Raw genomic sequence first — 15,433 nt, 5'->3', positions numbered from 1 at the left:
CTGTCTTGATAAATCAGCTTTCTCATCACATTATTTATTTTAAATACCATTTCATATTTTACTAGCAAACTGAGCATTGGAAGATGGTGACAACATGGAAAGCCTTCATTCTGTTTTCTGAAAGTGTACACTCAGAATGACAGTCAATAGAATTATTTTGTATTCTTTTTTCCTTGTTTATTCAATCATTCATTTAAACATACAGTAATTAAGCTCCTACTCTAGGTAGGTCCAGTAGTAAGCATTGGGAATAAAAGGAATAAAATATCTACCTTCATGATGTGCACGGTCTTGAAGTATATGGTGTATTTCTGAATATATAAGACATTGAATGAATTGTTTGGGAAAGTGCTTTTTGTAATGCTTTGCAAAGAATAACCACTTAAGGAACATTTTTTAAAGAGGAGAAAAATGATTTCTCTTATTGTATGTTGTACTTTTAATGATTAATATGAAACATTTTAAAGGTGATAGTGAACCCTGAGGTGGGACCTGAGATTTTGCATATCTTCTGGAATATGCATTTTTAAATCTCTTTTCCTATCCTCCTTAAGTCTAGGGAGATACTTAACTCCTTTATCTAATTATTGTCTAAATGTACTTATTTCATCAGATTCATAAAACTGGGTGGTAGGCCACATTCTGAATATCTCCAGTCAGGCGGGCACTTTTTTAGGTCCTGAGGATACAAGAAACAAATGACAAACTCACTGTCTGAGGCAATTCTAGAATGAATATAGAAAAGGGCTGTCATTCCAATCTAATAAGGCCTGTAAGAGAAGAAGGTGGAACCTTCTAAGAACTCAGAGAAGGGATATTTTAATGTAACATGGGGAGGAGATACAGAGGACCTAGGAAGATTTCTAGAGTGGGTGACACTTTTTCAAGGATTAGTAGAAATTGGTAATTTAAACCGAAAGAAGGATATTCCAGAAAGAAAAAACAAACAAACAAACAAACAAACAAATATCTGTACCATAGCAAGAGATGGTTTGGTATCTGTGCTAAAACTAATTCAGAGCACCTGAAGTATGAGGTGCAAGGAGGAAAAAGATAAGAGCAGAAATCATCCATGACATTTTAGATGGCCTTGGATGCTACACAATACAGTTGGGGTTTTGTCTTGAACACAAAGGAGGTGCCGTGAGAACTTTAAGAGAGAGCTGAGATGGTCAGATTTGCATGTTACAGAATTTATTTCTGCATATATACTGTTAATCTGTATAATGGTATACGGACTTTTTTTCTTCCAACTGCTCCTCTGAGTGGTCTTATCGTTAGTTAAAAATCGTGGTCTACCTGTGTGGCTGGGGACAATTTACCTAAGATTTTTGCACTTCAGTTTTCTCTTATAGGGGAGTCTAGTACATTGGCAGTCTGAGCTGCTATCACGTGCCTCAGCACTCAAATTGCACCTTCTTTCTTATTGCTTTTCTTCTCCCTGCTTGCCTTGATCATGAGGCTGCCATGTCCTATTTTTCTTCCCCATTGTTATTTGCTCCTTGTTGCTTTCCCTTTCCATTCTCTTTCTACTAAAATTGATCTTCCCCTCTTCAGTGATACAACTCTCACTATTTTGTGTGGTTTTCATTTTTCTGTATTTGACTTTCAATTCTTCTTTGATTTTGATCAATTATAGTGATTCTTTGGATTCGTGGAATTTTGTTTGGATTTATATTTCCAATTCTTTTTAGTATCGGATGGCAATTTTGACTTTTTAGAAGAACACGAGACAAAACAAATTATCAGAGAACATTTCAGATGACCAAGCTTATACTCTGTTTGAAAGTAATACAACTTTCATTATTCAGTGAATAATGTATATTTTATTTTATGCTGCTATTCTGTAGAACCATAATTTTTTATTTATATAACTTTCTATAACCAAAATTGTCAGGAATTACAGGCATCTTATAAATTTTTATTGACTTGCTTAAGATTTTATGACAAATAAGGAGTAGGATAAGGCTAAAATGGAATTAATTCTATAACATCCACTTCCACGGACCTCAAAATCCAGAATTTAAAAACAGTAAGTTGAAGCATGTTAGTTAAGTAAGGTAATGAACAATATGCACGCGTTACTTTAAGATTATATAATTTTAAGGTGCTATCATTGTTTAATAAGCTCTGGAGACCTGGCATCTGATTTGACAACTACAGACTCCACCATGACACCATGCGCCTTCGACACATGCGTCTTGCATTCGAGCTGTTTACAATGTAACAAGAGAGTTAAGATGTTATAAAAAAGCATTTTTTAAAAAATTAAATCTCCCTCTTAGCTGAAATTCCAATTTCCCAGTTTTTTTATTTGTTAGTGATACTATAATTCTACTAGCTTTTCTGACTCTCCCTGACCCCGGTCATTCCTGAATTATTTCTCTCATTTTTCTAAATTTCACTGTGTCGAATCCTTCTGAATTCTCCCTTCGTCATTTCACTGAGGTCTGTTCTTTAGTGTCTGTTCACCACCTCCCACTTGAATTTCATCTTATCTGCTCTCTTACCTGCAGTTCTCTATCTCTTCCAATTGGAAATGCACAACTAATCAAACCAGTCTTCTATTTTTGGTATTCATTGTCCTATTCAGAAACTCCCAGTTGTCCTGGTACTTTTAATAGCTTGCCTTTTCTCATAAAGTTCAAATATGACCTTTCGAATCCACTCTTTCTTATTGGAACTCATCTTGTTTGTACCTGCCCCAAATTCTTCAGTGATTACTCACACTCCACTTCCTCAAGGTATTGCATAACTACTACAGCTTCGGCAGTTTACATTGATCTAGAATGTGTCTGACTCACTCTGGCATATATAGTCCAGGCTGCACACCAGTGGCATGAGTTTACACACTGCCTGGTATGGTTTTAAGAAGGTATCGAAGTAAAGCGGAATACAAAATGAAATGTGAAATTGAAAGACAACTTGAAACCCTCATTTTCTCCCACACTCCTTTCTTTATCCCTGTAACCACTGGGTTTCAAGAGTTAACTAACCCTTTCCCAATTTTGACATCACTCCATGCAGTTTTATATATTTTATCTTCAAGAAGAATCCAATGTAAGTTTCATCTTCTTTCAAGTATAAATTACTATGTGTTACATAAATACTCTACTATTCATTTTATGTATTTTTTATACTCACAATGTGAGCCCACCAGTCATTTTTTTTAGTAGGACAATGACAGGCTGAAACAAGGAAGAATCACCATAGAAGAATTTAGAGCAATTTATCGAATTCTCACGCACAGAGAAGAAATTGTTGAGATTTTCAACGCATATTCTGAAAACCGGAAAATTCTTTTAGAAAATAATCTGGTTCAATTTCTGACACAAGAACAATATACAGCTGAGATGAGTAAAACTATTGCTTTTGAGATCATTCAGAAATATGAACCTATCGAAGAAGGTATGTTTGCATTTCAAAGTTTTATCAGCATATTTATGTGAAGTATTTTTTTTCTTTTTCCAAAAATTATTTTAAAGCAAATTATTTTTATGAATTATGGTTATCAAATTACAGTTTTTGGATGGGTCAAATATCTTTGGGAAAATATATTTTATAGAATTGATACCTTTTAGAATGCTATACTGTGCAACCATGGCATCCTTTCCTATACATTGTTCAGCTCCTTCTTTCAACTGCTTCCATGTATCTCTCAAGTATTCAGAAATGAGCTTGGAGGTGAAAGTAAGACAACGATTCTATTACATTTACCCTATTAGAAGAAAGTATCTTGATCTCATGAATAAGCTAAAACCCCAGTTATAGGTGGTCTTCCATTTTAATGCATTCTATTATTGAAAATATGTATGAAAATTAAATGTGCTAAATGAAAAAAAATTCTAAGAAGAAAATATTATAAAATGATGAATTTTACTTTGTTTATAAATATAATTACAACATTTCATAAATATATAAATATATATACTTTTTGCTTTTTCTTCATTTTTGAACACAGTGATTTGGTTTAAATTAAATGACCATTTAGTCTAATGATCTGTCATAGAATTTGTGATCTTTGTTCCATCTTTCAATGGGTAAAAACACTTCACAGTTTTTCATTTATGTTCATTTTGAAATAAAATTATAAACACATAATACAATAAAATATTCATATAATGGTACCAAAACATTGTTAAAGCACAATGTTTGACCTTACAGAAATTAACTGATAGAATAACTCAAAATATTCACCTAGAAGGGGCGTATGAAAGTTCAAATTTTGCCTCTTTAAGTTGGTTTAGGCTACCAATGTTTGACACATGATAATGTAGGTACTAACAAACCTAAACTTATTTCTGCATTGGATCATACATTCATAATTTATTCAAACATTTATCTGCATTAATCAAGTATGGTTTTGGGGACTGAAGATATAGTGAAGAACAAGGCAATTAGGTCTTGAATTCCTGATGGATTGGAGGAAAGTTGACAGTAAATAATGAAGCACGTAAAAGGATAACTTAAGAAAGTGCTATGTGATATGGAAACATAGAGCAGGGAAGGTGATGGAGAGCAGATGACCTGGGAGGCCTACCTAGTTCAGGTTGGGTGTTTAGGAGAACCCTCTCTGAGAGTGTGAGATTTGAGCTGAGACTTAAACGGAAAGAACGGACAAGTTATGTGACACAATGAGAGAAGTGTCTAAGGTACAAGAAAGGGAAACTTTAAACCTGAGTTGAAGAACTGAAGGAACAGGAGGACTGTGTGGTTAGAACTTTGAGAATGAGGGGGAGATGAGTTTGGAGAGACTGGCAGAGGGCCACAATAAAAATTCTGGCTTCATGACTCAGTGCCATGCAAAGATTTTGGAGGGTTCTCAACATTTTAGTGGTGTCATTGAGTTCAGTGTTAGTGACAATTTGGTCTCAGCACCATTAAACTTTTGCAGGTTTGCAGCAAGGTAAAGAGCTTGCACCGGAATATTAAGCAACTGTATCACTAAGCAGAACTGATGAGTTCAGTTTACTTTTTTTTTTCATAGCAAGACTTTCTCTAAGGAAGTAGTGAATTGATTTATGTTCTGGCTCAAGCTCTTTATGTCATTGCCAACTGGAAACAACCAGTTTACAGATGAGGACTTTCAGTAGCACTGATCTAGAGAATATTACCAAAAAAATTACTTTGGCACTGTTAACTTCAGGTGGTAAATTAAAAGATACAAATGAGATATTGGGATGGTGGCAGTGACACTTTGGAATTGTGTTTGCATTTTAACTACAATATTATACTGTTCATCCATTTCCTCTTTTGAGCCTTCACCTGCCTCCAATACTCTCCAACACAGCCAAGACCTGCATTTCATTTACATGATTATTGATCACTTTGGTGTCTTATTAAGGCCCATTTGAATTATGATCTTATAGTTCCAAATGCTGCCAAGTTCCTCAGCCTCATCCCTCATTGGTATGTGACATGTACCAAATGAGGTTTTTAAAAATCCATGTGATTAATCCTCATTTCAAACTGGTAGTTTTTAAGGGAACAAAATGAGTTTATTTTCTATTCCGTTACCGAAGATATTTATTTAATTATTCAGTAGTTCAAAAGGGCTAAGCCAATTACTGCTAATTAAACAGGGAAAAATAATAAATGTATGCAAGTCATTACTGTTACAATGCATGATTCATTTGCTCCATACACTTCTATCTTCCTAAATTTATATGATTTTGAAATAGAGGGTTTGTATACCTATAAAAATTTTATTTATTTTCTTTTAGCTTTTATATTTTAAACCAAAATAGTAATAGCATTTTGAATGCTGTCTTCTTCATTTTTACGATGTCATAAACGTTTACTTACATCACTCTATTTTTATGATACATTATTCTTAATGGCTGCTTAGTATTGTATCACATTTTGAGCTTTAATTTGTTTATTCCCCCGCTTTTATCTTGCTTTCATAAATAATGCTAATGCGAGCATTCTTGTACATCACTGAGTCTCTACTTCTATAGGATAAATTCCTGGAAATAAAATTCTCTGTCAAAGATCACACTCTAATCAAATGAATGCTCATGTCACCTTTTCTTTTTGGTTAAAATGAACTATCAATAGCAATAATAGCAACAAAAAATTATAGAGTTAATATATAAGGGTATATCCTATTATTACCTCCATTCCACAGATAGGGAGAGGTTAGCTAACATGCTCAAGGTCATATAACAAGTTAAATGGATATGAGTCCAGGCTGTCTGTTTCCAGAGCCAGTCTTCTGCTTAAATTGATATTTTGGTACACATTATAGTGAGTAAAAAAGTGCAGAGATTAATTACTAAAGGTGATCATATGCAAATGACCGAGCAATTCGATTCCTAGGCATGCACCATACATAAATGTGTGTATATTTGCACCAAAAGACATTTACTGGTTATTTTTGGCAGCACAATTTGTAACAGCCCCAAACAGGAAATTATCTAAATGCCTATCAGTGATAGAATGAATAAATAAATTGTGGCATACTCATAAAATGGAATACTGTAAAGTAATGGGAATGAGCAATGTATAACTACAGGCAACTACAAGAATAAATCTTTGAAATATAATGTTGAGTAAAAGAAACCAGGTACAAAAGATACATACTGTCTGAGTCAATTCATATGAAGCACAACAACCAAAGAAAACTAATCTATTCTTTTAGAAGTCAAATCAGTGGATATACTTGGGTGTGGTGAGCAACTGGAAAGTTAGTCGGAGGCAGGCTTCTGGAACACTGCAATGCTTTGTTCTTCGACCTGTGTGCCAGTTATCCAGATGTGTAGCTTGCGGAAGTTCATTGATCTATAATATATTTACTTTTCTTGTGTGTATTTTCAAAGCATAAAAAAATCAGAGATAATTAAATAATATATTCTTTACTTGAATGTTGATATGGAAGAACTAAAGATTTTACTACAAAAATTTGTTTCCAAACAACATAAATATAGTATGAATATTAATTCTAAAGGAATATTTTAGAAATATGCTCTACTACTGAATAAGTTTACAAGTGAGATGTAGTGTTTTATCTTGCTAATGGTTTTTTTTTGCATCCTTTTAACTTATTTTATTTTATTTTTTAGTTAGGAAAGCACGCCAAATGTCATTTGAAGGTTTTACAAGATACATGGATTCACGTGAATGTCAACTATTTAAAAATGAATGTAGAAAAGTTTATCAAGATATGACTCATCCATTAAATGATTATTTTATTTCATCTTCACATAACACATATTTGGTATCTGATCAATTAGTGGGACCAAGTGACCTTTGGGGATATGTAAGGTATTTATTTGATTTTTAAATCTATTACATTTAAAAATACGTGGAAGTGCCTGGCAGTGTCTACCTCAGTAGCCAAGAGTGCACAATAAAAAGAAGACTCCCATGTTATCCAAACTCATAGGGAATAGGAATTTTTATTTGCATGTATCTTGAAGATCCAACATTTGGATGAAGAGGTAACATAATTTATTTTATGCATTAGTATTGTATTGCATACATAATCCCACATGTTGAACTCTTCTCCATGGTTATGGCCCCTCCAAAGTTTGCTGAATAACATAGATACTTCTCAAAGGAAAGCATATGAAGAAGACTGTTACTTAGCTAGTCAGAAGATCCTAGATTTCAATAAGCATGGTTAAAATTAATTCTCAGACATCAGAACACATACTATAACTAAAGCCAACACGTAAATACAGTACATTGTATAACTTCGCATTTATGGATAGTGATTTTTATAGACTTGCATGCTAAGTAGTTTACATAGATTAAAAATAATCCGCATTGCATTGCTGATTTTATACCTAACAATGTATCTATCATACTGTTAATACCAGACTTCAGTTTAGTCAGCTCAGATACAGTGGTGAACGAGATTTTCAAAGCTGCTACATATATCTGTGTACAAGCAGATAGACAGATAATAACCAGGTAAAAAAATGTTTTCAAGGATGAATGAATCATACGGGGAAGATGAACTAAGGTAATGTGATGGAAAGTGACTGTGGGGTGGAGGGTGTTACTTAGGGTAAAATTGTCCGAAAAGTCTTCTCAAGAGGTGAAATGAAATAGTTGTGGCATGAGTGACGATACAGGAAGCCTTAGAGAGATTAGTAGGAAGGTCATGTTAAACAGAGCAAGTGCTTGGCATGTTTAATTGAGAGAAAAATGGCAAATGCTGCTGGAGACAAGTCAATGATGAATGAAGGGAGGTGAGTTTGAGGAGGTAGGTAGAGTCAGTTAATGAGGATCTTGTAGAGCATGGAGAGGAGAATAGATTTTATTCCAGCTGCACTGGGAAGGATTTTCCTTAAGATAGTGTCATAATTTGATCTATTCAGTAATGTGGAGGAATGACTGATGGGGCCAGAGTGGAGGTAGAATATGATTTGGGAAGATGATGTAGCAGTGCAGGTGATATAGGTGGTGGTGAACTCATTGGCAGCAGCTGAGATGATAAGTGGTTGAATTTGAGAGACAGATGCTTCTCGACTTACAATGTGATAACATCCCAATACTTGAAAATCTCTTAAGTTGAAAATGCATTTAGTACATCTAACCTACCAAACATTGTAGCTTAACCTAGCTTACTTTAACACACTTACACTAGCTTACAGTGAGGCTAAATCATATCCCCTCTCTAAAAGCACCCCTCAAAACTGGCAACACAGGACACTGTAGAGTCTTGGTTGCTTACTCTTGTGATCATGTGGCTGAGTAGGATCTGTAGCTCACAGCTGCTGCTCAGCATCTTGCGACGGAGTATCTCATATAGCATATTGCTAGCTTGGGAAATGACCAATATTCAAAATTCGAAGTGTGATTTCCACTGAGTGCATATTTTCTTTGCACTATCATAATGTTGAAAAGTTGGGGACCATTTTAGGAGGCAGAGCCAACATGACTTACCAGATGATTTGAAGAGAGATATGAGGGAAAGAGAGGAATCAAGATTTTCATCCCAATAACCAAATTACAGTGATACTATTGGCTGAGATATTGAAGCCCAAGAGAGAAGCCCATTGTAGGGTATGAGGCAACATGCAAGGGTTCTGTGGTTTCCATGTTAAGTTTGAGGTACCAATTGGTTATCAAATGGCTGATCAGATAGTCAGTTGGGTATATGTGTGTGGAATTCAGAAGTTATCAGACTGGAAAAACAGAATTGGAAGTCATCAGCATATGTGGGATATTTAAAACCAAATGATTAGATAGTATTACTTAAGGTAAAACCATCAATAGGAAAGACATCTTGTAATTCCAAGATAGCAGCAAACATACAACTAAATATTGCTGCTTCTCTAATTTCAAATCTACGTAAAGACATAAATTCACAAATTTGGAAATGTATTCATTTAGAATTCTGTAAAGATAGTCCAATTTATAGATATAATTTAATTACAGGAATTTCTGTTCATTTTTTGTTATTTTAATTATTTAAAGAAAGAAAATATAAATATTAAAGCAGTTATCTTTAGAAATATATATAATTACTTTTACATTGCAAGAAAAAGTTTCATCTAACTGCAAATTTACATTTAAATGCAATTGTACTTTTCTCTGTTTCTTTATCCACCTTTAGAAGATACATGCTTAGAATGAAAGTATTTCATAATATTTTTCCTTATGACTAGTGGCATAATATAGTGTTTAAATATCAATGTTTAAGTTTCTATTGCTCATATTTCTTCCCTTTCCCTCATCTGTTGATTTTGTGACAGATATAACCATTGTGTATCTCAATTTCCTCACATTTACAAAAGGAAAAGTAATATTACTGCTGTATAGCATTCAATATTTTAATGTACCAAAAGATTCTTAAATTTATTTTTATTACCAGTTAAAATTCAACTTCAAATACAAAATAATAACATTATACGATCTAAAGAAATTACAATAAAAATTATAATATTTTATACCTTGATAGTTTATAGGAAGTATTTGAAGGAAATTTAAAGATAAACAGATGAAATAAAGTTAAGAGTGGAAATTTCATACCACAAAGTTCTGTAGTTCTGTACAAATTCTAGAATGCCTGGAGAATATCACCTGTAAGTTTCCTAGCAGTCAAAGTCAAGAGAGAAACAAGATTAGTTATCAGGTTTACAACGATCATAAAAAACAGTAGTGAATGGGAGAGCAATTTTCTCCATTTGTTTCCAAAAAGGAGGATCAAAGTGAAATAGTGGAGTGTCCTCAACATCACCGTTAGAGAAGATAAAACTTTCTCTTATGTGCCTCCGCATGTAAGTGGTTGGCATGACATTGCACAATCACTGAAAACATTTTTGCGGGGCACCAAACCATCTAGTCTGAATATGCGGTTTTGTAAAGGTTGGCCTGATCCATGGATAAAATTAAAACTATCTAGAGAAGCAGCAAGAGCCAATATTATTTATGAAAAGTTTTCTTTCACAATATAGTTCTTGGTGGTTTTTTCCCCACACCACCCAAGTAGAAAGCTGAAGATTGTTCTCTGGCAGCACTCCAGAGAACTCATACTCTGTGTTGATGAAATAGGCAAGACAATTTACTGTCATAATCAAATACGAGTCAGGAAAGCAAACATTCTTCCATAGAAATTAAGAAACTTTACAAATAAATATTGCTTCTTCTCCAACCTAAAATCTAAATACATAAATAAATCCATAAGCCAAGAAATATATTCATCTGCAATTCTACAAATGTAGCCGAATTTAGAACTTCTGCCAAGGATTAGGTGACCACCTTATTTGCCCAGAGTATCCATGGGCCAGACAAGATTTCTCTATAAATATTCTAGGTCCATTTCTCCAATACAGAGACAATTAGTTAACAAAACTCTGAAGTTGTACATTATAGTGCATTACCAGATGCCTAAATAAAGCATTGTGCACTTAAACAAACAAACAAACAAACAAACAAACAAAGCAAATTACCCAAGTGTGGTAGCATGTGTCTGTAGTCCCAGCTACTTGGGAAGCTGAAGTGGGATGATTACTTGCGCCTAGGACTTCGAGGTTGCACCTTAGTCTGGGTGACAGAAAGAGACCCCATCTTAAAAACAAAAACAAAAACAAAAACGGAAAAACCCCAGATGCATAAAACAAAAACCAGCAAAATTAAAAAACCCTATCCTGGCCGGGTGCAGTGGCTCAAGCCTGTAATCCCAGCACTTTGGGAGGCCGAGACGGGCGGATCACGAGGTCAGGAGATCGAGACCATCCTGGCTAACACGGTGAAACCCCGTCTCTACTAAAAAACACAAAAAACTAGCCGGGCGACGTGGCGGGTGCCTGTAGTCCCAGCTACTCGGGAGGCTGAGGCAGGAGAATGGCGTAAAAAACCCAGGAGGCGGAGCTTGCAGTGAGCTGAGATCGCACCACTGCACTCCAGCCTGGGCGGCAGAGCGAGACTCCGTCTCAAAAAAAAAAAAAAACAAAAAAAACACCCCTATGCTGGCTAACACGGTGAAACCTGTCTCTACTAAAAATACAAAAAATTAGCCGGGTGAGGTGTCAGGCACCTGTAGTCCCAGCCACTAGGGAGGCTGAGGCAGGAGAATGGCGTGAACCCGGGAGGTGGAGCTTGCAGTGAGCCGAGATCGTGTCACTGCATTCCAGCCTGGGCGACAGAGCGAGACTCTGTCTCAGAACAAAACAAAACAAACAAACAAAAACAAAACAAAACAAAAAAACCCCCCAAACACCCCAAAATAATTTATTAAGAATTTAATTTTTCTTAATAAAAATTTGACTGGTTGGTGAAGCCTCCAAGATAGATGAGATTCACTAATTCTCTTCCTCTTTAATGCCTTACTTCCTCTTACTTCCTCATCAGGTTTCTTCTGTCTTTTATCTCTATTATTTTCAAGGGGATATATAAGGTTTCTCTCTCTCTCTCTCTCTCTCTCTCATATTTTAGGCAGTCCTGAATTCAGTACATTGACTTAGTGTCATAATTGTTTTATCTATTCTCAGCTATGCTCCTACCTAAGTACTCCTAAGGTCATCTCCCTAGAAAGGGACTAAATGTGATCTCCAAAGAAGAACTAAATCTAAAAGGTTCATTTTCTTATATGGCCCATTCGGTGCTCTGTGCTTCTGTTTAGAAAAGCTACTGACTTTATATAAGTACTTTTTGCTGGGACCACACTCCCTTCTCCAGGTTGTCACGACTTATGGCAGGGTTTCTCAAACTTTTCAGTTTTTGAGTCAGATAATTTTTTGTTGTTGGGGACTGTCCTGTGCATTGCAGAATGTTTAGTGGCATTGTGACTGTTACCTGCTAGATGCCAGTTACAAACCTCCCCCACCTCCAGTTGTGGCAGCCGAAAATGTCTCCAGACATTGCCAAATCCCTCCTGAGGCAAAATCGTCCCAGTGGAAAACCAGTAGCTGTAGACAGAGGGGTAATTTAATGTACTTATTGGAAAAGAAGTGTTAACTTGGCTTTCTATGGAAAAATATCTGTATGTATGACAAGGGAGTTTTTTTAACCTCATTCTTAATATGCATCAATTCTAAGATCCTGGTGTTTCAAGTCAGCTCTCAGATTCAATTTTGTCTCTTCCAAGATTGCATTTTAGAAGATCACATTTTTCTGTATAAACACAATAAATATTTACTAACAGTCAGTTTATGTCAAACATGCTTTATGGACTGAAATTTCAATCCCTGCTCTTGTAGAACCAGCACTAACCATTGCCTCATGTTACTGTTGCTGACCCTGTCTGTGGTTGGCACATATTACTACCCATGTCAGGCCAGGTTCATAGATAATAGGAACAACTATACAACTCTGTGTATGTGTCTGTGAAATTGTGAAATAATTTAAAGAATTATCTTAATGCTATATCTACATTTGCATGAATCAATAAAATAATATCTATACATAAATCAATAAATTTGAGTGAACTCTTGATAATTTGGGGCAAATGACCTATTTCATGATGACATACAGTGGCCTACTCTGGGCTAGGTATGAATATTTTGAGACATCCCTATTTGCTTATATTCATTATTATAAAGTCAGTGAAAAATCTGAATGCAATCAGCTTCAACTGACACAGAGTAAATAAAAGTGTATGTGCTAATAAAGCATCCCGTCTCTGCTCTCTTGTAGTATGAACACTGAAAATTAATTTAAACCCAGTGGGTACAACAGATTTAATGAACCTAAGATAGAATTTATGTTTAAATCAGGAAACTGATATTTTTAGGTAGAAAAATCAGACCCAGTTTTAGATATCAGTAGAAGTAGAAATAGATTTTCCTCGGTTTTGATAAAGCTGTGAATTTATATTCTGAGGCAAGCAAGTCATACTTTTCTCCCAGTGAAATTGTGAGTCGAATAGACATAGATGAGCAGGTATCCACGCTTCCTTGGCATAAACCTTAATTTTCTCTAGTGCTTACTTGGATTTATGTAAAATGGTTAGAGAGATAAAGGAGTATTTGCTGATTCACCAGGCCCTCTAGTTTCCATACCGTCTAGCCAACATTGTTTCCAGGGAGCAAGTATTATCACAGTTTATCTTTTCTTTATCCTTCCCTTTCTACCATATACCTCATTCCCCAAAGCCTGACATGAGGAAAGAATTAGATAAGATTTTATTAATAGATTTTGCTATTCTGAGAGGGCTTTGAATATCATCGCTTTTCATTGGTATGGCATTGAACAGTAAACGCCACCATAAGTAAATTGTATGGGTTGGGAGCAGGGATGTTTCAGAGCTACAGCGATGGAGCAGGTATCTTCATTGCTTACTGAAAACCAAGCATGGTATGGAGAGCACACGAGAGTAAAACATTTGACTAGAAAGAAAGACACAGCGTTGTACTACACAGACAGTGTGTGTCTTCCTTTATAATGTAAATTTCTAGAGACTCAAAGCTTGTCCTAAAGACGAGTTTTTATAGAGTTTTATGGACTCATTTATGCATTTATTATAAAATCACAAATAGTCTTTGGAATGTTTTAATACTTTGGTATATATTTTTAATGGTCCAGGAGTAACATTTTATTTTGCGGAAATTTTGCTAGTGCCCTTGTGAAAGGATGCCGTTGTTTGGAGATTGATTGCTGGGATGGAGCACAAAATGAACCTGTTGTATATCATGGCTACACACTCACCAGCAAACTTCTGTTTAAAACTGTTATCCAAGCTATACACAAGTACGCATTCATGGTATGTACATATCTTTGTTCAACTGTAGCTATTTAAACAGAAGCAATTCTAATTTACTTGCTTCAAAATCCTATAATGCTTAGCCTTACTTTAGATGATATTTCAAATTGTGGGTTATGATCCATTAGTAGGCAGTGAAATCCATGCTGTATGTAGTTAAAGGTAGATTTATCGAAGTTAGGTTCAGGTGGTAAGGTACAAGTGTTTCATGGAAATTTTTGTTTACTCGTGTGTGTGTGTGTGTGTGTGTGTGTATTGTTTCACAATGTAAAATATATTTATTATTGTGGATGATGGCAGGAAAGTTTGAGAAATACTGGTCTAGGTAATAAGTAGATATTTTACCAATATTCAACTATTTTACTTTCAAGACAAAATAAAATGTGTCAACAATGCATCATTTCAATTGTTAACATTTTAATGACTATAATGACAGCTATTGATATGGTAAGAAATGTTCAGAAGTTTACTTTGGATTCAATAATTTTTAATTTATTATAGATTCAAAGATATATTTATTCCTAGAATTTAAGCTCAGTATATGAATCCTACCCTATAAATTGAGCAGGTTTTTGCAATCCCTCAATGTTAAGGAGTTCTAAATAGCACTGGTTTCATTTATAAACGTGGCTAATTTTGCACTTTCAGATATTTTAAGTTGTTTTTGTAAACTTAACACACTTGATTTTTTAAGTACTTCAATTATAGTACAATTTAACTACAATCAAAATGACTAAAAGAATTCTTACTATGTACTAAAACTATGTAATGTGTACCTAATACATTAAATTTACAAATGTAACATGCTTAAAATTCTCCTATGTCAATACATTACATAATCTGTCAACATAAACTTAAAATCACAAATTTATATAAATTTATCTACTATATATTAAAAGACAGTACACAATAAATATTCCAAAGATACAAATGTCATATATGAATAATTTCTATCTTAGTATAAAAACATTGAGAGTATGGCACTGATTCTCCTAAACATGTAGTTTCTATTATTTCTAAATATATTTATCTCTACTTCAGTCTCTCTCTTGAACTCACACCAATGTACACAACTGCCTATTTGACATTACCACTTGGACATGAATAGGCATACTTAACATGTTTAAAATTGAGCTCCCTGATATTTCTCCAGTCCTGTTCTCACCATGATCTTCCCCATCTCATTAATGACAACTTTCATATGCTCTAGCCAAAACCTTTTTTGCCAACTGTAACCTTCTTCTCCTTCTCTCAAGCCCCTCAATCAATTCTTCAGCA

At 34.7% G+C, this 15,433-nt stretch overlaps 1 protein-coding gene across 3 annotated transcripts in view; it reads left to right on the top strand.

The window, feature by feature from the left end:
• The window catches only part of PLCZ1 (phospholipase C zeta 1), a 53,676-nt gene that overhangs the window by 11,669 nt on the left and 26,574 nt on the right, over positions 1-15,433 (top strand). The window contains exons 4-6 of one of the 3 annotated variants that reach the window (XM_025402345.1): positions 3,174-3,408; positions 7,065-7,266; positions 14,011-14,155. The exons of 1 other annotated variant lie outside the window; for it this stretch is intronic. In XM_025402345.1, the coding sequence (XP_025258130.1) occupies positions 3,354-3,408; positions 7,065-7,266; positions 14,011-14,155 (402 nt within the window). In that variant the 5' untranslated portion in view covers positions 3,174-3,353. The remainder of the gene's footprint in view (positions 1-3,173; positions 3,409-7,064; positions 7,267-14,010; positions 14,156-15,433) is intronic. One more of the 3 variants, XM_025402344.1, reaches the window with a different exon arrangement.

The sequence above is a fragment of the Theropithecus gelada genome, chromosome 11, assembly GCF_003255815.1.
Source record: "Theropithecus gelada isolate Dixy chromosome 11, Tgel_1.0, whole genome shotgun sequence".
Lineage (NCBI taxonomy): Eukaryota > Metazoa > Chordata > Mammalia > Primates > Cercopithecidae > Theropithecus > Theropithecus gelada.
Note: the sequence above shows the minus strand (reverse complement) of the source record. Positions and strands in the feature narration are given on the sequence as shown.